The following is a 27,165-nucleotide window of genomic DNA, read 5'->3' as shown; positions in this document are numbered from 1 at the left end:
GTGCTGCATCTTCACTGTGTGCATATAAAACAGAGCCTATATAACATCACTGCCTCCTTTTATTTTCACTGAAAATACGAAACATCCTCTGCTTTGCTGGATGTCAGTTTTAATAATCAATAATAGCCATCATGAAAGTATAACGCACAATAAGTTTATACATTATAGGAAATAAAGGCGAGCGATCAGTCAATATACAGAATGTACGTGCTTACATTAATTATCAACTTATCTTTGCGCTCAGCCAAAACACGTTACCTGAGAACAAGTAATCGATTCAAAAGAGCAAAGTTGGGGAATATGTCATTAGATAAAGACAACAAGATTAATTAAATATCATGTTTAGCAAATATAGTGAGATTAGATCCAGCGGGAGATGCTTGAGCAGTCTGACCTACACAGCTCTCATCTGGGAAGAAATGCTGCAGCGCTTCCCAGAGAGCATGGGTCACCAAACTTGTTCCTGGAGGGCCGGTGTCCTGCAGATTTTAGCTCCAACCCTAATCAAACACACCTGAACAAGCTAATCAAGGTCTTACTAGGTAGACTTGAAACATACAGGCGGATGTGTTGAGGCAAGTTGGAGCTAAACCCTGCAGGGACACAGGCCCTCCAGGACCGAGATTGGTGACCCCTGCCCTAGAGTGTGTGTGTGTAGTGATGTGCATTTTCAGTGTTTTGGTGTGGACGGAGAGCAGTTCAGAAACGCTGGGTAAAACACTAGTGTGGACGCAGATCGTTTTCATTCTAAACGCCGTTTTAAAACTAAAATGCACTTGTGCAAACGGGGCCTAAACCAGATTACACTCGCACCACCTGAGGATTGTCAACGACTGATTACACACACTATTTAAGCAACACACTCACTTACATTGCCGAGTCTTGTTCATCTGTATAGTGACATTACAGCGCGTTTCCTAGTCTTGTTTTCCTGTGTTTTGACCTCAGCCTTGTTTACCTTTTGTCTTAATCTGCCGCCTGCCTTCTGACCTCTCGCCTGATACTTTGACTACGATTCTGGACTGCCTTTATACATCTGTATGCACCTGTGTTGACCATTGCTTGCCTGACTACACCAATAAACCTGCTCGTGGATCCTACTTCAGTTGTCTCTGTCACTCCCCGTGTTACACTAATAATATTGACCTTAAAATGGTTCACTAACAGGCATATGGGGGATAGGAACAGGACGTGTGTTTGGATAAAACTCAGTTTTCTGACCACACTTCATTATTATTGTTCATTTATTCCTTTGCTGGAGATTAGAACTGAATTCAGAAATAGTTTGAGCAAATCTTTGTGCTTAACAAAGGAAATTAAATATGTGCTAATGGATGTGTTCAGTTTCCACCGTTTCCTCACTCCACCAAAGTAAAGGAGTAAAGAGGCGGAATGGAGGAGGCTCGTTCTTTATCCTCGTGCTGCAGATGCTCTCTTGAACTTTGTTCTCACGAGTGAAGCGTTCAGTTTTTACACTTCTTGAGATATTTAGATGAGACACAAGAGGAACTCATCATAAGAGCAGCAGCAGAGTTTCTGCAGTGTACAGTAAGAGGTTGATCATCAACTCAGCACTGTGACGGACTCTTCAGCAGTTGAACAGCAGGAACTGTAATAGTTGTAAATATAATCCTGCAGTGCTGTTTGGCCTGGTCTCAGACCTGTGGCTCCTGCAGCTCTAATGTGTGTGAAGAGTTTGATTAAAGGACGACTGTGATCCACACACACACACACACACACACACACTCAGCCTGTTGTCCATCAATTAAAGGCTGTGGAGCCGCTGCTCTTTAATCTCTCCTCATGTTTTATCGACTGCACTATTGATCTGATGCTCACACTTTCATCTCACAGCACTACAGAGAGGACATTCATAAGGAGGACACACACACACACACACACAACACATGTAAGCACACACACACACACAACACAGGTAAGCACACACACAAACACACACACACACACACACACACACACACACACAAACATGCCTATAAACTGCACACACAACACGCAGCTTACAACACACACAACAGAAGTGAACGCACGCACACAAAAACATTTATGCATGTGAGTTTTGGAGTACACTAGAGCAGTGGTTCTCAAAGTGGGGGTCAGGGAACAATGAGGGGGGGGGGGGGGGGGGTCGCCTGGTGATTTCCAAAAATCTACTTATTATTATTAGGCTATAAGAATTACCACATTTTATCCATAACCAACTGAAGAGAAAAAAAAACAGTCGTTTACAGTAGCTTATAGTTACTAGTTCTATTGGATTGCGACCCCTGGAGTAAATACATTATATTAAAGACAGCAATAGCGTCAAATGCAGCAGATTGATTTTCTGGCCCATTTACAGCACTGACATAAGTTGAAAAAAATTTAAACAAAGAATAGACTTGGGTCTATTGGTGTGTGTGTGTCATCGCATGCAAGGTTTCTGTATTTATAACCACCTCAGAGGATATTGAGTGTCGCGAGTCACTGGCATTGTTATTCTAGGGGTCGCGTGCTGAAAAGTTTGGGAACCCCTGCACTAGAGTATAGATATCCTCAGGGACTGACATCTGAAAAACTTCATTGTCATTTCACGGGATCTTTAAGGGTGTTTCTGCTAAGTAGTAAAGGTGTCGTTGTAGCAGTAGTAGTAGTTGTTGTTGGTGTAGTAGTAGTAGTAGTCATTATAGTAGTATCAATTGTAATTGTATTGAAGTATTAGTTCCTGTAGTAGTTGATGTCGTTGGTATAGCGGTAGCAGAAGTAGTAAAAGTGTCGGTGTAGCAGTAGTAATCGTTGTTGGTGTAGTAGTACCAGTAGTAGATGTCGTTGATGTAGATGTTGTTGTAGCAGTGATTGCGGTAGTAGTAGTAGTAGTAGACGTTGTTGTATTAAGCCTGATTTATACTTCTGCGTCAGGTGACCGGTGTAACCCACGGCGCATGCAACGTGCGTAGCTGTGCATTTATACTGCTGCTGCTTTCTCTGTTGGTCTGCATTAACACTTCCGAAACGCTAGTTGGCAGTGAGGTGTAAATGTTCCTCTGTGTCGAGTTTCTTCGCTGGTTTTTTGCTTTCCCTGAACACTTCCGGGATGTACAAGTGGCTCAAACTCGCTCATTTTGAGGCAGGAACCGACGGACGTGCAACAACTTGAACTATGAGGTAAACACAAAACAAAACTTTCCATCAGGAGCTCCTTCACAGGACTCCACACTTTTAAGCAATCGCTCGCGCCATTCGCGCGGCTCTCGGTCCCGCCCAGACTCGTCAGCTCTACCAAGCCGACCAATCACAGACCTTACGCTACGCGTCGTTGCGACGTGTAGTTACATTTTTTAAGAGGTGCACGTCAGCGACGGCGACGGCCATGGCGAAGGGCTATGCGTCTGCGCCGTAGCATACGCCGGCGTTTGACGCAGAAGTATAAATCAGCCTTTAGTTGTAGCAGACGCTGTAGTAGTATCAGTAGTGGTAGTCATTGTTGTAGTAGTGTCAGTATAAGTAGACATTATAGTAGTAATAGTTGTGGTTGTGACTGTAGTAGCAGCAATAGTAGATGTAATATAAGTAACTTTCTGTAGTAGTAGTTGGTGTAGTACTTGTGATTTATTACCATTGTCAGTTATTATTACTGTTGTCCTTTCTTTCTTTAACTATCATTATTACTATCATACATTACTAAGCATTGTTGTTACTCCCTAACTCTGACTGGTTTCTTTTTTAACTGTTTTACTTGTATCTGCGATACTTGCTTCATTTATTGGCTGATATTGTTCCTAATGTATGTAATCTGATCTTTCCACCAAGTTACCTTTACATGGACACACACACACACACACACACACACACACACACACACACACACACACACACAGACACACACCTAACAGTACCTGACTATATTGTTTTTGTTTTGTTTTTTATTGTTGTTTTGTTATGGTTTTTTGTTGATGTTTTTTTGTATTTGTATGATCCCAATTTATGTACCTTTTTGCATATTCTAATAAAAAAGGGGTGTTTCTGCTGCATTGAAGACAGTGACTGAGAATCAACACACATCTGTCAGAGTCTTCTGGAGTCTCCTGCTGTTTAATGGTGGATCTTCTGACTAATATGAGTGAGATTTACCGCAGTGAGATCATCAAGACTCTGTGTGTGTGTGTGTGTGTGTGTCGTCCCTCAGGCTGGAAGACGGATATGTCACAAGCAAAATATGAACGGATTTGGTTTTGATTTAATCTTTGGCCGCGCTTGTGCTCACACTCGTTTGCTAATTTATGGTCACAACTGCTGCTTTTAATTTCATACAGCTGAAGTCCAAATCATCAGCCCTCCTGTCGCTTCTATAGTTAAATATTTCCCAAGAGCTGCTTAGAGGAGATCATTTCAACTCATTTTGAAACATAAAACTAAATAAATTACAATTTATTTCCATGATGACAGTAAATAATATTAGACTAGATATTCTTCAAGACACTAGTGTTCAGCTTAAAGTGACATGTAAAGGCTTCACTAGGGTAATTAGGGTAAAGTTAGGGTAATTAGGCAAGTCATTGTATAACAGTGGTTTGTTCTGGAGACAATCCAACACTAATATTGCTGAAGGGGCCAATAATATTGACCACAGCAGATATTTTTATTTTATTATTAAGCAGCACTTGAGAAATATTGGAAAAATAATAAATATTTCACAGGAACATGCATAACTTAGCCTTCAAATATATATTTTCAAGCAAATGTTTTGTGTCATTGCTGGTTTTTGAATGGAGTTAATCTTTGTGCATGTCCGTTGTGTCATTCTGCATGTGTTTGTGAGCACGTGTGTGTGCGCGAGACGGATCTTCTTCATCAACACGATGTGAGCTCTGTGTGTTTGCTCGTTTGAGTACAGTTGCATGCGGTTGTATGTCTTGTGGTTTACCATGGAAAATGAGATCAGACACAGTGTGTGTTTTCACCTGAAAAACAACACAGCCCTGCAAACACAGCCCTGCCACGAGATGGAAACTGAGCTGCGATCCTTCATCCAGCAGTTGTTCTGTCAAAAACGCTTCATTTTCAACCATTTTGTTTTAAGTCTCCTAATCATCAATCCCAATAACTCCCCTCTCTCTTCAACAACATCTCTTCTCTGATTGGTGTTTACTGATGTGTGGGCGGGATTAATCTGTCAGCAACTTTAAACCAACCAATAGCAAACCACAACCGTCCAATCAGTTCCAGATGGGCAAGAGTCAGACCCACACTGACAAAATGATTTTTATAGGTTGTTGCAAAATATTTCTATAAGCTGAATTAAAGTAAGTTGAGTATTGGTGGATTTGATTCAATTGAGCCCAAATGAATTGTCTGCACTCACTTATCTTAACAAATATAGTAAATCCACGGAATCATTTTTCACCCATATTTGTTCTGTGTTCTTTTATTTTCTCTTGTGCTGTATGATGACTACATGGAGCTTATATTAGCCTAAAAGTGTGACTTTAGCCCCACCCTAAAAGACTGATAACTCCACCCTAAAGGACTGATAGCCCCACCCTAAAAGACTGATAGCACCACCCTAAAGGACTGATAGCTCCACCCTAAAGGACTGATAGCTCCACCCTAGATGACTGATAGCTCCACCCTAAAGGACTGATAGCTCCACCCTAAAAGACTGATAGCACCACCCTAAAGGACTGATAGCTCCACCCTAAAGGACTGATAGCCCCACCCTAAAAGACTGATAGCACCACCCTAAAGGACTGATAGCTCCACCCTAAAGGACTGATAGCTCCACCCTAGATGACTGATAGCTCCACCCTAAAGGACTGATAGCTCCAGCCTAAATGTCTGATCTGCTTGTTAATTCGTGACGTATCAGTAGGACCACACGGAATCTGTGCGCGTAGAATTCTGCAGATTTTTAGCCCATCATTAATTCTGTTTATTTACTTGCGTACATGTGTGTAAATGTATATTTATTCAGTTTTTAAATGAATTAAAGTAATATTCTTGACTAATATGAAAATGTTCATCTGATTTATGTACGATATAGTGTGTAAAGTAATATTTTCTGTCTTTAAGTAAAGATATTACATAAGAGACTTGCTTTGTTTACCAAATAATGTTGCTCTAATTAGATTTGCATTTTAAACATCAAATAAAAGTTAAAAGATATAATTATTAATTTCTCATTTTAAGGTTTTAGTTATGATACTCCCAAAATAATCCTGCGGATTTTTACCAAAATTCTCAGCAGAAATGGAAAAAAAAACGTCTGCAGATTCCGTCTGGCCCTACTGATAGCTTTAAAGGACTGATAACCCTGCCCTAAATGACTGATAACCCCGCCCTAAATGACTGATACCCCGCCCTAAATGACTGATATCTCTGCTGTAAAGGACTGAAAGCTCCACCCTTAAGGACTAAAAGCTCAACCCTAAAGGACTGATTGATAGCTCCGCCCTAAATGACTGATAGCTCCACCCTAAAGGACTGAAAGCTCCACCCTAAATGACTGATAGCCCTGCCCTAAATGACTGAGCCCCGCCCTAAAGGACTGATAGCTCTGCCCTAAAGGATTGATAGCTTTGCCCTAAATGACTGATAGCCCCGCCCTAAATGACTGATAACCCCGCCCTAAATGACTAATATCTCTGCTTTAAAGGACCGATAGCTCCGCCCTAAATGATTGACAGCTCCACCTTAAGGAACTGAAAGCTCCACCCTAAATGACTGATAGCCCCGCCCTAACTGACTGATAGCTCCGCCCTGATGGACGGATATTCATGGTGATAATCTAGTTTTTGCTTGATTTTGTTTATTCGACTGATCCAGTTTTGTTTGTCTTAAGGAGATCTCCGTTAGTTCTGAAAGGAAGAGTGTGTGTGTGTGTTGTGTTGTGCTTCTGGATTTAAGAATGTCAGATGAACTCTCTCAGTAAGAGCAGTGTGTGTTGCAGTGTTATGAGTGTGTGAGCAGCAGAGTGTGTCCATACGGTGCGGTGCAGCGGTGACCCTCAGCGGGACACACACACCACAGCGCCGCAGCAGTGTGTGTGTGTGTTTGTTGGCCTGTAATGAAGCGCTGTGCTCTGCAGATGTGCATTAGAGCAGCGGTGGCGATCAGAGCCTGTTCTGGCTCCGCACTGGGCCCCGGCTCCGGGACGCCGCTCCTGCAACTGCAGCTCACTGGCAATTATGGGCAGGCGGATCCAGAGGCGACTCCAGACCACAGTTACATGACAAATCACCATCAAACAGAGCCGAGACCACAGGACCAGTGCAGGACCGCAGAGGAGGGTCCGCAGGGGCCGGTCCTGAGTAAATGATTATATGCACTGCGGTGATACACATGATCAATCGCTCGCTTTGAGGAGACGCATGCTTCAGGAGCGACGACACACACACACACACACACACACACACACACACACACACACACACACACTGCTCATGCAGATTCAGTGGAGGATTTCGGGGACATTAGAAAATCTGATAAATTTATAGATGTGTGTGTGTGCGTGTGTGTGTGTGTGCGCAGTTTATAAATGTGACTGACAGAAGTGTGTTTATTCCCAGTCGCTGTCTTAAATGCAGCAGAAACACCCTTAAACTTTTTCAGATTCAGTATGTCAGTCCTTAAGGATATCTATACACCAGTGTACTCCAAAACTCACATGTAGCAGATATACACATTCACAGATTGCAGTTTGTCAATGGATCAATGATTTTTTCAGACTCCTCATCAAATCTTCTGACCAATCAAATGCTCTTTAGTGTCTGCCATGCCCCGCCCCCTTCTTCTCATTGGCTGTTCATTTGATGCGCTTCAGCTCAACTACTGTCACTGGCAGAGCTGTGTGAAAAACAACAGCATTGGCTGATTTTAAAAAGGGGAGGAGCTAGTATATGCCCCGCCCTCTCATCATGTTTTATTTGAGATTACGTCACACGTTGAATTAAATAAATGCATATTTAAGTACTTCACAAGACCTTTAAAGTCAGCCTGAAATGCATTATATTCAGTTATATTATAGGTCTGCCGAATGCTTGATTCTGATTGGTCATTCTAAGGTTTGGTTATTGTCAAATAAAGGCACAGCTAAAGTAGTTCCGGCAGGTTTTGTGTGCATTACAGCTCCATGAAATTATTCCTTATATTAATATTTATAGCTTGTTATTTTTAACACCTGTATTAATTTAATATCTGCAAATTGTTGCATTAGTTTCAGTTTTTGCGTGAAAAAATACTTTGATTTATTTCCAATGTAGTTTAAGTTGGTAATCGACTATAATGTGGTGTATTTCTGTTTATTCCGCTGAATGCTGGATTCTCATTGGCTGATGAGCACTCTCAGGTGTTTGATTATAGTCAGATAAATGTAGAGCTGAAGTAGTTCCGGCAGGATTAGAGCTCCATATCACTCCGCTGAGTTATTTCACAGCTACAACAGTCAAACATCACTACAGAAGGAGGAGGAGGAGATGTGGAGGACACTAGTGCTGCACACAGGAGCTGTATGATCTCCTAAATCAACAACTGCTTGTCTAATATGTCCAGTGTTGACGACAGTTCCTTGTAAAAGTAATGCTTTACAATATCGAGTTACTGCCCAACAAAGTCACTAGATACACTACTCAGTTACTTTTCATAGTAAGAAATGCGTTACATTACTTTTGAGCAGTGTTGGGTAGGCATGGGATGATAACAGTCTTCAAGGTATCCTGCGGTTTGGAAAAGTGAAGTTTATGTATAAACAAATTTCGAGAGGATCACGTGCTTATGATTGCTAGCGGCTGGATCCGCATTATCCAATTTACAATGCTCCAATCAGATGACTCCTAAACTACTATAAATACCCTGGGTTTCATTCCACTGCTATCTTCGTTTTGAAGAGTCCCCCCTTCCACCCCTACTCCTCCTTCTTAGATGGGTGACATGGTGGCCCAGTGCGTAGCACTGTTGCCTCACAGCAAGAATGTCTCTGGTTCCAGGCTTTACCAAACCAGCAGACATTTCTGTGTGGAGTTTGCACTTCTCCCTGTGCTCACGTGGGTTTCCCCCGGGTTCCCCGGTTTCCTCCTACCGTCCAAAAACATGCAATTAAGTTAATTGATTAATCCAATTTGTCACCATAGATATGCTTCTAGTACGTAGTTATCTTCAAGAGCCAACACTTGCTGTTCATTGATTACTACAGCAGGGGAGTTCTCCAGATCTACCTGAGCTCAAACTCCCCTCTGCTTTGCAACGGGAGGGAGCCCTGGGCTCGAGGATCTCATGAGCTCAGGGCTCTCTCCCGGGACAGCACGCCAAACAAGCTTTTATAATTAATCATCAGCTAAGGGTGAACTCTTGAAGTCAAGGTTTAAAAACCACCAACATTTTCTGTAATGCCGTTCCTAAGGTATATGCAGGATTTTCTGTTGATTTTTTTTTTTTTTAAGGACTAAAAATATCCAAAAGATGCTGTTTTAAACCGTAAATAAATCTGTGTTCTTGAAACAAATGAGGACAGCAGAGGCTAATGAGTATTTGAATTATTCAGCCTGACATGCACACATCTTTCAAGAAAGAGAATATATTGATTTCAAAGGGGAAAAAAGGTTTTATTTAAAAGAATACATCTAAAAAGAATGTGATATATAGTGATATTTATATCCGAGGTTATCATACCCTCAGAATCTTATACCGGCCCTTATAAAATAAACCTATAAAAATACAGAATATCCTGCAGCTCTCAGTCTTATAGTATTTACTGAGAAACATAACAATGAGTTGATCACAGCAGCTTGACATATTCAAAATACTTGAAAAGTTTGCCCAAATCTTAACGTTCTCTCATCATTCACTTCCAAACCTGCTTGCCTATTTTTTAACACAAATAAAGACATGAAGAAAACTGGACATCTGCAACCACTGACATCCATAGTGTGCAAAAGCACTGCAGTGTTTGAGTGCTCGGCGTTTGTCTGAGGTATTTGTCTACTGAAATGTGTATATACCAAAGTATGAAGCTGACCGCTCCGTTCGTCACAAAAAAAAACTATTTTTGTTTGGGCCGAATTGAGCCGCTGTGTTTTTGGGCGCCGGTGTCCTCGTTGGTGACGAGTTTTATCATAAATTCTTTCTATTCAAGTTGCTGGACGAGTTAAAGCAGTCTAAAGTTCTTCAGAGACGACATAGACTGAATCTGACAGCAGTATTTTAGTTTTACAGTTACAGCTTACACTCGCATTACAGTTTTTATTAAAGTAAATCCAATATTATTACTGCAGTTTATTAATGTAATGCATCACTTCACTCGTTACCTAGAAAAGTCACATTATTATAAAACTGGCCTGACTAAATGTGTGTGTGTGTGTGTGTGTGTGTGTGTGTGTGTGTGTGTGTGTGTGTGTGTGTTAAGAGCGTTTCAGGTTTTGTTCTCCGTCTACTGAAACAGTTAAAGCAGAAAGCGAGTGTCTTCAACTGTTTAAAGTCGTTCTCGGTGTGGTGCACAGGTGCGACGCGTGGTCACAGCCTGTGTGTGTGTGTGTGTGTGTGTGTTTACTGCTGACTCCCTTCCGCACGAGCACATCTTTATGACGAGTGTTTACTCCAGTCCTCCACCCACACCTTCTTGCACATCAGATAACACACACACACACACACACACACACACACACACACACACACACACACACACACACACACACACACACACACACACACACACACACACACACACACACACACACACACACACACACACACACACACACACACAGCAGCACCTCACCTTCACTCTCACTGAGGTGGAGAAACCTCACTAATATAACAGAACACAGGATGTAGGATGTGTCGTCACACTCACACACAAACTTTGTCTATATACACACTCTGTACACAATAAATAGCCTATACACTTACACATAGTCGTTACACACACACACAATACACAATATTCACACACACTTTATACGCATACAATATATACACACACACACTGTACCCACTATATGCACACATGAAGACAATACGCTCACACAAACTATACATATACATTATATCTACACACACTATATATGTACACACACACACACACACACTATAAAGATCAATTTGTACAAAAAAAAAAAAAAACAGGCTGCGCGCACGCACACACACTGTATGCACTACATACACTATACAGGCACACACTATGCACTATATACACACTCTCAATACATGCGCACACACACACACACACACACACTTTCTACATGCACTTTATAAACACAATCTATACATGCACACTACACACAAGCTTTATATAAACTACACACACAGACAGACACACAAACACAACGTGAGCACAGTTTATATGAGCTATATACACACTCAATAAACGCACACAGATACATAAGTGTGCTGAGGAAACACACACACACACATACAGTCTATATGCACTATATACACACTCACGACATGCACTCTACGCACACACAGCCATGCACAACTGTGCTGACAACACACACTTAATGAGAGCACATACATTCAAATGCACACGCACGCGCACACACACACACACACACACACGCTGAGGAAGCAGACACAGCCATACATGCTATGTACACACTCTCACTTCATGCACACACACAGATACACAACTGTGCTGAAGAAAACACACACTTAATGAGAGCACACAAACACACTATATATGCACTATACACACTCACACACTCTCAATACATGCACACCAATGTACAAACACACACAATCTATATGCACAATAAACACACACTCTCAATACACGCATACTACGCTAAAACACACAGATACACAGCAGTGGCGAAGAAGACACACACTTAATGAGAGCACACACACACACACACTATATACATATACACTAATGCACACACACACACACTATATACATATACACTAATGCACACACACACACACTATCTCTATATGCACTATACATGCACACTATACACATTCTTAATACATGCACACTACATTTATATATACTCATAAACACACACACACACACACACACACACACACACACACACACACACACACACACACACACTATATGCATGTGCACTAATGTACACACACACACACACACACACAGCTCCAGATGCCGTGTGGTCCCGCAGCAGAAGTGGGGCTTTCCCTCAAAAACTGGGCCTTCTCACATGAGGCCGACTCCTCTGCTAGCCATTAAAAACTCATGCTCTTTGTTCCTCTTGTCAGCGAGCGCTGGATCATCTGCGGAGCAAGCGAGCGCTGCTTTTAGCAGTCAAATGTTTTCCAGTTGGCTCTGATGATCATAAGGGGAAAAACCACAGCAGAAACCACACTGAGGAGATCTGAGGGCCAGCCGATCTGCTGCTGCTGCTTTCAAGTCCACTGCAGCCGGAAACGCCGAACGGCTTTTATTCTTTATCGTATCGTGACGCAGCTCCTAGACAAACTAATATTACATGAGAGAACAGTGGGCGGGGCTTGTTTTTCCACTGCCAGCTGATTGGATGTAGTAAAGTGGGCGTGTCATTCAGAAAGATGGGGAAGGGTTTGAGGAGAGTTATTACAACCTAACAGACTCCGCCTCCTCACCATTACTGTTTGATGTGATAGTGACTGACAGCTGGAGGGGCGTGGTTAAGTATGATAGCCACACCCCCAATACCTCAGACAGACCTATTCTGAGAATTTAACTGAAAACAAACAGGAAGTGGCGACGCGGTAGGTAGTGCTGTCACCTCACAGCAAGAGCTGGTTTGAGCTGGTTTTGTGGTGTGGAGTTTGAATGTTCTCCCTGCGTTTGCATGGGTTTCCTCCGGGTGCTCCGGTTTCCTCCACAGACATGTGGTACAGGTGAATTGGGTAGGCTAATTTATCCGTAGTGTATGAGTGTAAATGAGTGTGTGTGGATGTTTCCCATAGATGGGTTGCAGCTGGAAGGGCATCCGCTGGTACAAACGTGCTGGATAAGTTGGTGGTTCATTCTGCTGATTGTATCCCTGCTCATAGTAGACTATATAGTTTGTGTACATCGCTTTAGACAACTTTACATTTGGAGAATGAAGCGCGGCTGCGGCTGCGGCTAACAGTGTTTAAATGCATCGCAAACGGTGAAGGTGCATCACACGTCACTTCAGGAGGAGGTGTGAGATAATTTAGCTAAACTGGGACATGCTCATCTTCCGGAAATATTACCAACGATCCATCCGCTCATGTTTTCCCTCTCTCTCTCTCTCTCTCTCTGTCGGTAAAGCGCTGTCAACAAATGTTTTTCCTCCACATCCCATAATGCACAGCACATCCGCCTACGGCAGCTGGATTAGTCCAAAAAGGCGCAATTCTTTTTTGCGGTTGGGTCTGTTTTAGTTCTGATCATTCTCACCACAAATGAACCGCTCCAGGGTTCGTTTGAAAGCTTAAGGAGTTCTCGGTACGCTTATTTGGTCTGCTTCTGGTGCGCACTCGAGTACGATTGCTGCATTCACACCTGCCCAAACCAACCGTACCAAGAGGGAAAACCAACTCAAGTGCGATTCAATACAACTAAATAAGGCAGGTGTGAAAACCCCCTTAACCTCCCAGGGGTTGTGGCCACATGCGTGGACAGCACACTTTAGCTCTTAAGTGTTTATTTAAAATACTTTAAATGTTTTATATTTTGTAACAGACATGCAGTGTCATCCTGCAACTGTTTTGCAGCATATGAAATGTCCCAAACATTATTTATAACTGTAAACAATTTATGTTGTTTTTACTCTGATAGTCAAAAAAAAAAAAAATTATATATATATATATATATGCATTAAAAAACAGTCAGGAAAAGTGTTTTATGTAAATTGGGACCACGAGTCCACATATGTGGACATCATTTTTCTCTAAAAGTACATCATATCTAAAGATGATACTTAGATTTTTATTATAATTAGGTTCCAATAAGCCCAAATAGCAAAGAGAAATAAAAAATGCATGTAAAAAAACAGAAAAACAGTAGTGTGTGTGTGTGTGAGTGTCTCCAGCAGCCTCTAATGGTCAACATGAGTCAACATGAATGTTCTAATCAGACTTGATGCAGAAACACTTTGATTGACATTCTCTCTTTGTACGTGTCATCAGAGGGGAAAGCCCCGCCCACTAGTGCCCACCTCTCCCTCATTAGCATAGGACTTTAGTCTTGTTTTTGAATCTGCCACTATGCTGATGAACAGTCTGTAGCTCCGCCCTCCTCTGAAAAGAGAACAATCTCATTTGCATTTAAAGCGACAGTCATCAAAACACCACAAGGGTGTCAGAGAGGTAGGGAACATCATCTGTATGATATACTCAGCTCAAACTCAAACACACACAGACAGCAGAGAGGAATTTACAGCTTGTTAAGAAGGAGCAGAACAGGTCTCCTGAAGTGCTTTGAATTGTGAATTTCTTTATTCATTGATTGGCGTAATCTCAACTGAACCCCAAGAGGAGGCGGGACATTAAGTAGCACCTCCCCTTAAAAACAACCAATATCATATCATTTTCTCTGCTAGTGAGAGTGGTTGAGCTCAAGTGCATCAAATGAACAGCCAATGAGAATAAGGGGGCAGGGCAAACAAAATCATTGATTCATTTATGCGGAAGAGACAACCTGCAAGCTTTGGATGCTTATATCAGGTTTATATCTTCAACACATACATTTATATCTTCTGTCAGTTTTGGAGACACTAGATTATAGATATCCTTAAAGACTGACAGACTGATGCTGACATCTACAACTCTTTATTTTAATATCATGCGACTATTAAGCCCTTACTGAAAACCAAGCAGTGTGTTTATAGAAAGGGTTTATGCATGTCTCAAACACACACAAACACACACACACACACACACACACACACACACACACACACACACACACACACACACACACAGAGAGAGAGAGCAGGATCTCGGAGCTCTGGGACACACGCAGAGTTTGTGCCACAGTGTGTGTGTGCGTGTGTTGTGCGCTCCCACCGCCGGGTCAGCCAACGCCCCCAGCACCCCGAATTAGTGCCGGGCCAGACCTGCTGGAGCCTCAGCAGCCACACATGGGTGTGATCACACAGCTAATCCTGAGCATCTGATAGACATCTACAGCACACACTCACACACACAGAAAACATGCACACACACTCCAGACACACGCCAATATTCAATAACTCAATATACTGTGATAATGAACACGCACAATCCCAATATTTACAACGGTGTTTAAAACAACGGCAAATGCTTGAGACCTAATTAAGTAATTAGCTTAATAGTTCAATCACTGGTATTTTTAATTGTACAGATTAATTACTATAGTTGTGTTACCATAGCAACTGTAGACCCACCACAGCAGATTAATTACTGTATTTGTTACCATAGAAACTGTAGAATCACCACAACAAATTAATTACTGTAGTCGTCATGTTACCATAACAACTGCAGAATCATCATAACAAATCAGTTACTGTAGTTGTGACCATAGCAACTGTAGAATCACCACAACAGATTTATTACTGTAGTTGTTACCATAGCAACTGTACAATCACCACAATAGATTAATTACTATAGTTGTCGTGTTACCATAGCAGCTGTAGAATCACCACAACAGATTAATTACTGTAGTTGTTACCATAGCAACTGTACAATCACCACAATAGATTAATTACTATAGTTGTCGTGTTACCATAGCAGCTGTAGAATCACCACAACAGATTAATTACTGTAGTCGTCATGTTACCATAGCAACTGTAGAATCACCACAACAGATTAATTACTGTAGTCGTCGTGTTACCATAGCAACTGTAGAATCACCACAACAGATTAATTACTGTAGTTGTTACCATAGCAACTGTAGAATCACAACGACAGATTAATTATTTGTTGTGTTACCATAGCAACTGTAGAATCACCACAACAGATTAATTACTGTAGTCGTCATGTTACCATAACAACTGCAGAATCATCATAACAAATCAGTTACTGTAGTTGTGACCATAGCAACTGTAGAATCACCACAACAGATTTATTACTGTAGTTGTTACCATAGCAACTGTACAATCACCACAATAGATTAATTACTATAGTTGTCGTGTTACCATAGCAGCTGTAGAATCACCACAACAGATTAATTACTGTAGTTGTTACCATAGCAACTGTACAATCACCACAATAGATTAATTACTATAGTTGTCGTGTTACCATAGCAGCTGTAGAATCACCACAACAGATTAATTACTGTAGTCGTCATGTTACCATAGCAACTGTAGAATCACCACAACAGATTAATTACTGTAGTCGTCGTGTTACCATAGCAACTGTAGAATCACCACAACAGATTAATTACTGTAGTTGTTACCATAGCAACTGTAGAATCACAACGACAGATTAATTATTTGTTGTGTTACCATAGCAACTGTAGAATCACCACAACAGATTAATTACTGTAGTCGTCGTGTTACCATAACAACTGTAGAATCACCACAACAGATCAGTTACTGTAGTTGTCGTGTTACCATGGCAACTGTAGAATCACCCCAACAGATTAATTACTGTGGTTGTGTTGCCATAGCAACTGTAGAATGACCATACCTAAATTTCTGTAGTTGCTACCATAGTGACAGTAGAATCGCCACAGCAGATTAATTATTATAGCTGTGTTGCCATAGCAACTGTAGAATAACAACAGATCAATTACTGTAGTTGTTGTGTTACCATACCAACAGTAGAATCAAAGCAGATTGACTACAATAGCTGTGTTACCATAGATACAACAGATTAATTCAAGTACTTTGTCATATAATGGACAAAACAATATTTACAGTATTTAATTTAAATCATTACAGTATTTACTATAAATCACTACAGTATTTCCTGTACACACACACACACACACTCGCTCTCTCTCTTCATCTTGCATCACACATGCGTCACAGCCCGAGGCTCGCGCTGCTCCAGACGTATGGTTACCCTGAGGTGGGGAGTTTTCTTTCACTTTTACTGTGCTGTTTTGACGATGAGTTTGCGGACTGATTCATTAAGAGAGAGAGAGTGTCAACAAGATATACAGTAGCACAAACACCAAGACCAAACACTGAAACATCAGAGTGAAAGAGCAGACAGTGACTGATATGAAGAAGTCTTTAAATCGACACGCTTTTGCCTTAGACTAATTCAGACTCCTATATCAAAAGTGGAGTGTTCATGCGCTTAAACAGCCGGGCAGCTGATTAAAGCACTATAATTATACACATAAGCACTGCTTTCGGGAATCGCTTTTTAATAACTTATTTCTTTGGTCTCTATCATATTGACAGTATACAGTATTTTAGCTGATATTTTGTAATATTCAGCTTAAAGTGACATTTTAAAAGCTTAATTAGGGGAATAGGGTATATGCAGGAGTATGCAGAAGGACTTTTAATTTGTCAGTACCCTGGGTCAAGCGTTTCCGGTGAACTGTATGCCATTTCATAATCAGCACGTTTAAGGTCTGTTTTCTTTCAAAATCAGCGATCTCCACTGGCTGAGTGATATCTGATATAAAGTGGCTCTCAGATTGTACAAGAAGCACTGCATTAAGTTACATTTGTCCCTGCCATGTCTTCATAATATGAGCATTATTTTAGCCCAGTATATTCAATGGAGCTTCCGCACTAGCCTTCCAGTTCTGACAGGTGCATGCATTTAAACAGCTTTTTACATGAATGCCAAAGTCTATTTACCTGATTATATTTTAATTAAATTACAACATTGAGGCTGTAAAAGGAACCGTACAAAATGGAAAAAAGTCACATTAACCGTTCACGGGAAGTTTATCAGTATGGGAAGAGACTTTGCTGTGCATTTACCTTATTAGGCAGGTCATTGGACAACAGTGGTTTGTTCTGTAGACAATTGAAATAAATATTTTTTTTCATAGTATTCATTATTTACTGTATTTTTTTTGCATTATTTATTTATTTTATTGTGTTATTAATATTATTATTTATATATTATGTATTATTTAAAGCTTTGTTTATTTATTGTATTATTATTTATTTTTTTGGTATTTATTATTATTATTATTATTATTATTATTTAATTCAGTAACTTTGTTTTTATTTATTGTATTATTTATTTATTAATTAATCATTACTCCAAATGAACTAAAAGAAAGACTTTTTCTATGGAGGAACAATATTATAGGATCTAATGTGAAACAAAACAGTCCCCGCTCCATTAAACAGCACTTAATTATCCATCAAACTATTGAAAAACAACTACAATTTCACAGAAGCGCAAATAATTTTTGCCTTCAAACCGTATATGTTTGATTAATTTAATTAACTAATATGCAAATGTTGATTCATTTTCCTTCGGCTTACTTCCTTTATTTATCAAAAGATACAGTGGATGCCCTTACAGCTGCAACCCAGTACTGGGAAACACCCACACAGTACATACACTATGGCTAATTTAGAATTCATCTATTCCCCTATAGCACCGGACTATGGGGGAAACCAGAGCACACGGAGGAAACCCACACCAATGCAGGGAGAACATGCAAACTCCACACAGAAACAAGAACTGACCCAGCCAAGGCTCGAACCAGCGATTTACTTGCTGTGTGGTGATTGTGCTACCCACTGTGCCACCATGCCACCCTATTTATATATTATGTATTTTTTAATGTATAATTTAATTATTGTATTTTTTATTTATCTATTTTTTATTCATTAACATTATTAATTAATTAATTAATTAATTAATTTATTAATTTATTTATTCATTTATTCATTTATTTATTTATTTATGTATTTATCAATCTTTATTCCAACCAAACTAAAAGAAAGACTTTTGCTATGGAAAACAGTATTATAGGATCTAATGTGAAGGGAAAAAAAATGCTCCATTAAACAGCGCTTAATTATCAAATAAACAAATAAAAATCAATTAGAATTTCACAGAGGAACAGAGTAATTTAATTACTCAATTTATAATTAATATGCAAATGTCCATTCATTCAATTTCCTTCGGCTTAATCCCTTTATTTATCAAAGATCACAGTAAAATGAACCGCCAACTATTTTAGCATATGTTTTACACAGCGAATGCCCTTCCAGCTGCAACCCATTACTGGGAAACACCCATACACACTCATTCACACACTACAGCCAATGTAGATGATTAATTCCCCTATAGCGCATGTGTTTGGACTGTGGGGGAAACCGGAGCACCCGGAGGAAACCCACACCAACACGGGGAGAACATGCAAACTCCACACAGAAACACCAACTGACCCAGCCGATGCTCGAACCATGCGCCACTGCGCCACCATAATTAGTGATAGAACTATAATGTTTAATGATCTCTGATAAACAGCACTTGGGAATTATCTAAAAAATAAGCTAAAATATTGACAGAAAGAGGAATAACTCCACCATCACCTGAACACTCACAGGGAAGCAAACACTGCGGTGTATTTCCCACAGGAGATTAAAGCAGAGCTCAAGTGTGTGTTCTGCTCTGTCTGTACGGACATGTCGGAGCTCAAAACAGCTGTCCACACACACACACACACACACACACACACACACACACCAATAATTACAGCTATAAACACCTCCGGGCATCCGACCCGTTTTCATAATTTGACAAATATTTCCGGCTCCATAAATACTGCTGTAGATTTGTCTGCAGGCGTCGCTTCAAAGACGACTCCACTTCTCCTATCAAAGTCTGGATTTCAGCATGATTTACACTACAGTTCACCTCTGAGATTATACAAACACACACAGCTGCGCTCAGAGTTATCAGCTCTCCTGTTCAATTATAATTATTCAGATTTTCTACTCAATTTTTGTCTAACGGAGAGCAGATTTCTTCAACACATTCATAATCATAATTGTTTTAATAACTGATTACTCTTCTCCATGATGACAGCACATAATATTAGACTAGATATTCTTCAAGACACTAGTGTTCAGCTTAAAGTGACATGTAAAGGCTTCACTAGGGTAATTAGGGTAAAGTTAGGGTAATTAGGCAACTCATTGTATAACAGTGGTTTGTTCTGGAGACTATCCAACACTAATATTGCTGAAGGGGCCAATAATATTGAGCTTAAAACAATTAAAAACTGCTTTTATTCTAGAAGAAAATAAACAAATAAGACTTTCTCCAGAATAGCAAATATTATCAGACATACTGTGAACATTTCCTTGCTGTTAAACATCACTTGGGAAATCATTAAAAAAGAAAAAGGGGGCAAAATAATTCTGACTACACCTGTATACTGAAGAGTGCTGAGGAAAAGAAATTAAATAAATAAAAAGGAATAACTTTAAAAATAAATTAATAAAAATCAATAAAATTCATAATTTAAATAATAAATACAATTTAAATAAAATAATAATTTACATAAATACAAAAAATAGTAAGTAGTAAGTGTAGAGTAAAATAATAAATCAAATGAATAAAATTAAAATAAATAAAATTCTAATATATAATATTTATAAAAATTAATAAGTCTAATCAATAAAAGGTAAATAAATAAATAAATAAAAAGTTAAATAAATAACATTTACAATTTAAATAAAATAAATACAATTTAAATCAATAAAAATAATAATTTAAATGAATACAAATAATAATAATTAGTAGGTATAGAGTAAAATAATAGCAAGTAAAAGTAAAATAAATAAAAAAAAATCAATAACATTTAAATTTAAAATATTATAAATAAATTAAATTAAAGTCAAATGAATAATCAATAAAAGCTAAAATCAAAGTCAAATAAAATAAATCATTTAAATTAAATATACGATTTAAATAATTAAAAAATAAATACAATTAAAGTAGCGAGTAGTGTAAAATATTAGTAAGTAATGATAAAAATAAGTTAAATTAATTAATTTAAAATAAATAAGACTAAAATATTTTAAAAATTAATTAATACAAGCACAATCAATAAAATTACTAAATCATTTATTAAAAGTAAAAAAAAAAAATCAATAAAACATCAAATAAATTAATTAAAAAAAATTTTTAAATAAATACGATTAGTAGTAAGTATACAGTAAAATAAAGTAAATAAAATCAATACAAGTCAAATTAATAAATTTATAATAAAAATAAATAGAAATATAATATTTATAAAAATAAAATTAAAAGTTTAAATTAATAAAATCAATAAAAGATAAATAAATACAATTGAAGTAAATAAATTACTAATTTAAATGAATACAAATAAAAGTAGTGGGTATAGAGTAAAATAATAGCAAGTAAAATAAAATCAATAAAAGTCACATTAATTAATTTTAAATAAATAAAATATATAACATAAAAAAAAATCAATAAAAAGTTAATAAATAAAACCAGTAAATGGTCAAATAAATCAAAAGAGTCAAATAACTCTGCAAGTGAATGTCAGTTTTCCAGCGTCCTCCAGAGCGTTCTCTAGTGTTTTGTGCTGAACTGAAGACAGAAACTGATCTTCAGGCTCAGTCCAGAGCAGCGAGGGAGACGTCTTTAACTGCTCATCTGAATGATCCTTTAAGGAGGCTGTAATCCAGTGTGTGTGTCTTTATCTCCTTCAAAGCAGAGCCGCTCCGACGGATTAAAACACAAAGCCACATTTCAGCTATTATATCCTTTAAGATTCTCCACACACACACACACACACACACACACTTCGCTGGGGACAGAAACACACTGCTGTATTGTAATCGGCTGCCTGATTATTATTAAAGCCTGTCCTTTACTTGTGACAGAAGTGTAATCTCAGTGTGTTCTGGGACGGAGCAAAATCCTCCATTATACCAGGATGATGATGATGATGATGTTCTGCTGCTGCTGAAGACGGGACGCGTGAACAGACCAGCGCTTCACACAAACACAACACACAAAGACATCAACAACAAAAACAACAACAACACATCTCTGATCTTGAGCTACACAATCCCTCTTTTACAGCACACAAACAACTATGGATATATACACACACACACACACACACACACACACACACACACACACACACACACACCATCATCAAATTCATAGTGCACAGACCTGTGCAACAGAAGCCAGTGTGTGACCTTTACACCAGACAATCACTTTCTCCAGACAGACACGATAGAGTCCCAAAGCATCACCTACAACCTTTATCACACTTTAACATCACACACACACACACACACACACACGCATTCGTAGTTGTGCGATTACAAGTGTATAACTCCAGGAGAGCAGTTTGAGCGATGCACACTGAACCGCACAGATCACTTTATTTTAAGGTACAACTGATGCTATTATAAAGCTCTGACGGACTCCTGCATCAGGACAGCACTCGTGAGCGGTCACTCACTGTCAGTAGGGCAGTGGTCGGGTTTAGCTGTTGATTAGGCGTGGAGAAGAAGATCAGATGCTATTATAACAATCAGAGGAGTTTAGGCAGGCATGTTTACACTCACGAGGCATTTGTTTTTGTGACAAATGTTTATACAGACCTAGATCATCATAATAATAATAATAATAATAATAATCATCATCATAAACAATGATCTTATTAAAATAACAACAACAACAACAACAACAACTACTAAAATAATAATAATATTTTAAAATATATAATAATATTTAAAATAATAATAGTAATATTTTTAAATAATAATGATAAAATAAAGACAATAATTATAAATAAAATTAAATAAATGAATGATAACAACAACAACAACACTAAATACTAATAGATACAATACAAGACAATGCAATGGATAATAAAATAATAATAATATTAAAATGATTATAATAATGAAAATAATAATAATAATGATAATAATAAACAATGATAATAATAGTAATATTTTTAAATAATAAAAGTAATATTGACAGTATTTAAAATAATAATAATAATCTAAATAATTAAACTAAATAATTGTTTCTTTTCATGAAGATTGGACGGATTTAGGGCACAACGGTTATCCTTCAGGTCAATTTTGAGCTATGAAACCATTTTTTACATTAAAATAAATACTGATACGCACACCCCTTCACACTACAACAACAGCCCCCATAACACACACACACACACACACACACACACACACACCACCACAACAACACACACCCACAAGAGTCTGCTGCTTTGTCCTTTTGAATACTCTCCTGCTAAACTCTTCACACTTCAGCAGGTGCTTTCATCATGGTGAAACACAGCCTGTACTGTAGTGAGAAACGAGCGTTTACACACTGCTGAGGGATTAACCTGCACAGAGTTTGTGATGAAGATCAGCTCATTTCTTCATGCTGAATACGGTGAGGGAAATAAGTATTCAACATGTCGCCATTTTTCTCAGAAAACTTATTTCTAAAGCCGCCTCTCATGTGGAGAATGAAGCCTCATGCACTGCTCAGGGGTGAGCTTCTCACAGACTTCATCAGAGTGTGTAAATCTTGATGCTTCTGTGGGTCTCATCTATCAAATCTGAGCTTTATTCTGTATTCTCTATTGGGTTTGGATCAGGTGATTGGCTGGGCCATTCTACAGCTTGATTTTCTTTCTCTGATATCATCCGAGAGTCTCCTTGGCTGTGTTTTGGATCATCGTCCTGCTGAAATGTCCACCCTGGCTTCATCTTCATCCTTAGTTTTGTTTTCTTTGCTAATATGCATTTATGAGGTTGTCACTAACATCCGGTGAACATTTCAAGTCAACAACAAAATAGTGAAATTCTCATTTCCCTGCTGTAGACATATTTTTACAGGATCGAAAATGAACTGATCTGCTTTATTTAGAGGTTTGATGAAGGCAGGCCAGTCTGACCCAAAGGGTTTAATGGTGTATACTGAATACTAAGACAACACAAACACAAAGGTTAAGTCCTTAATCCAAGAAATCCCTCAGCTTGAAGGTTAAAGGGGACCCTTAGTAATACTTGGGTTGCAAGAACAAAACCCTAAGGGTCAACCCGAGGAATTTGAGGCTGTCATTAGGTATTTCTCCTGAATGATCAAGTGTTTCGGGGTGATGTGGTGGCGCAGTGGGTGAAACAATCCCCTCACAGCAAGAAGGTTGCTGGTTCCAGTCTCGGCTAAGTCAGTTGGCATTTCTATGTGGAGTTTGCATGTTCTCCCCGTGTTGGTGTGGGTTTCCTCCGTGTGCTCTGGTTTCCCCCACAGTCCAAACACATGTGCTATAGGGGAACTGGGTAGGCTAAATTGTCCATAGTGTATGAGCGTGAATGAGTGTGTGGATGAATGGATGCTTCCCAGTGGTGGGTTGCAGCTGGAAGGGCATCTGCTGCCTAAAACATATGCTGGATAAGTTGGCGGTTCATTCTGCTGTGGCGACCCCTGATTAATAAAGGGACTAAGACGACAAGAAATGAATGAATGAATAACCAAGAGTTCCCTTAACAGTTGCTACAGAAATACCAATTGCTGAAAATCCATCCTGTCCCCCTTATAATTTAGATCTGACGTTTACTAATTGGAGGAAATTAGGATTATGTTGTATCCGTGACCTGTATATTCAGGGTAAATTTGCTTCCTTTACACAATTGCAAACAAAGTTCAAATTACATAATAATTTCTTTAGATATCTACAGGTTTGAGATTACATTAATGCCAGATTTCGATACACAACCACAATCTATGCTTGATGAATGTTGCACTATATCCCCATATAAAAATAAATTTATCTCTAATATATATAACAAATTACAAACAATACCCCCCCCCCCCCCCTCATCCAATAGATGTAAGGATAGCTGGGAGAAGGACATGGGTACCCATATTTCTGATGACATCTGGGAAGAATCTTTGGAACACATACACTCCTGCTCCTATAATACGAGACATCGTCTTATACAATTCAAAATTATACATTGGCTTCACTTTTCAAAAGTAAAGATCCACAACATTTTCCCAAACACTTTATCCAACTGTGATTAATGTCAGTCCCTTAATGCAACACTTTTCCATGCTTTTTTTTCCTGCCTGAAGGTCGCAAGCTACTGGTCTGATGTATTTAATGTTTTGTCAAGAATTTTGAAGACTACACTGTTACCTGAACCATTGTTGATTATTCTTGGCACATCAGAGTTATTTAGAAAATTTACTTCCGCCCAACAGCGGTTCATTTCCTACTCTCTTATTACTGCAAAACAACGACTTTTGATGTCATGGAAAGGACCAACGATGCCTACTGACAAAATGTGGCTTCGAGATCTCTCCAATACTTTACATTTAGAAAGAATTAGATATCTGTTGAAGGACAATCTCTCAGGTTTTATAATATTTGGCAACCCTTCATTGACTTCTTACAATCAGTATCTGTATAAACACTTATTTTCTTCAATTTTTTCATATATATATATAAACTCTTATTGTACTTCTTGCTACAAAAATTGTATTCTACTTCCACATTGTTTGTCTTTTCTGCCTTGTTTTGTATGTATATTTACACAAAAAAGAGCCTTTTTTATATTGTTGATTGAAATTGTATAGTTTATATATGCTCAATAAAAAAATTAAAAAAACAGTTGCTACAGAAAGTCCTCAGCAGCCATTTCCCCTTGACAAATCCAAGACCAAAACAGCTCTCTTAAATGAGCAAATGACTCTGAAAATGCAAACATTCTCAGCCAAATACAGATTTAGATGAAAGACTTGCATGACTGTAAAAACACAAACCGAAATCATTTAATGAACAATCTAATATACACAGCGCATCCACAGCACGGCTGTGCAGGACTGCATGCGCATGTAATTGCAGGCTCTGCGTGACCCCAGCTCGCTTTTAGAGCTCCTCAATACATAATCAACTCAATAAGAGAACGTCTCCAATCGATTAACAGAACGCAACGGCACAGATGACCGGTAGAGCAGAGTTATTGCAAGACACGCATTCGTGGTTCATTAAAATCTGTGTGTGTTACTACAGCAGCCACGGCTCCTGTTGCCGTATGTCGCCAGACACTAGTGAAACGCTTAGAGAACACACACACGGGTGTTCAGAAGTGAAGGGAACACTTTAGTTAAGGGTCACATTCACGCCATTCACGACTGGCTTATTATTAATATACTGACTGTTCATAAGTAATTATAAAGTCTGATCTTATTCTGCATCCCTAATCCTCCCCAACACCTAAACCCAACCTTACTAACTCGTCATAAGCAGCTAATGAGCAGTTTATCAAGCTAGCAGTGTTAGTTAAAAGTTTGTTAATTGTGCACTAAAGTGTTAGAGTCAGGGTTATCTTACGTTTCTGATGGACTTTGATGAAGCGGGCACAGAGATCTACACCGCAGCTCTACACACACAGCAGAAAGTGTGTGAAAGTGTGCTGTAAGGGTTAACGGATCTGAGGCGGTGTGAAGGGACTCTCCGCGGCGTCGCTCTGTCCTGTTTTCACTCGTAGCCCAGTGATCGTCATTGTGGACGATACTGAACACAAGCCTTTCATAATAACATCAATATTAATGATGATGAACTTACAGATGGAGAGACGGGTCCGTTGGGCAGATACGGCTCCGGCAGCATCAGGAACGGGTATCCGGAGTACGGCGCTTTATACATCCCTCCATCGTGATGTTTGGGCACTGCAACACACAAACACAACACAATAAACCTCACAAACAACAGTAAACCTCACATATACAACACACACCTCACAAACAACACACTATACAGCACAAACAACACACTATACAGCACAAACAACACACTATACAGCACAAACAACACACTACACAGCACAAACAACACACTGTACAGCACAAACAACACACTATACAGCACAAACAACACACTATACAGCACAAACAACACACTATACAGCACAAACAACACACTATACAGCTCAAACAACACACTATACAGCACAAACAACACACTGTACAGCACAAACAACAAAATATACAGCACAAACAACACACTATACAGCTCAAACAACACACTATACAGCACAAACACGACACAATAAACCACACAAACACAAACCTCAAATACAACACACACCGCACAAACACAACAAAAACAATAAACTATACAGCACAAACGCAACACAATGTACCACACAAACGCAACATACTAAACCTTACAAAAACAATATGATATACAGCCCAAATACAATACAACCACACAAACGCAACACAATAAACCTCATAAACCCAACATAATATACCTCTCAA

At 38.9% G+C, this 27,165-nt stretch overlaps 2 protein-coding genes across 20 annotated transcripts in view; both read right to left on the bottom strand.

Moving 5' to 3' along the window:
- Positions 1-27,165, bottom strand: part of ddx46 (DEAD (Asp-Glu-Ala-Asp) box polypeptide 46) — an 800,864-nt gene that overhangs the window by 535,846 nt on the left and 237,853 nt on the right. The window lies entirely within an intron of this gene.
- Positions 1-27,165, bottom strand: part of tcf7 (transcription factor 7) — a 71,701-nt gene that overhangs the window by 39,119 nt on the left and 5,417 nt on the right. For all 19 annotated transcript variants that reach the window (XM_068215848.2, XM_068215844.2, XM_068215852.2 and 16 more), the window contains exon 3: positions 26,471-26,574. In XM_068215848.2, coding sequence (XP_068071949.1) covers positions 26,471-26,574 — 104 coding nt within the window. The remainder of the gene's footprint in view (positions 1-26,470; positions 26,575-27,165) is intronic.

The sequence above is a fragment of the Danio rerio genome, chromosome 21 (genome assembly GCF_049306965.1).
Source record: "Danio rerio strain Tuebingen ecotype United States chromosome 21, GRCz12tu, whole genome shotgun sequence".
Classification (NCBI taxonomy): domain Eukaryota; kingdom Metazoa; phylum Chordata; class Actinopteri; order Cypriniformes; family Danionidae; genus Danio; species Danio rerio.
Note: the sequence above shows the minus strand (reverse complement) of the source record. Positions and strands in the feature narration are given on the sequence as shown.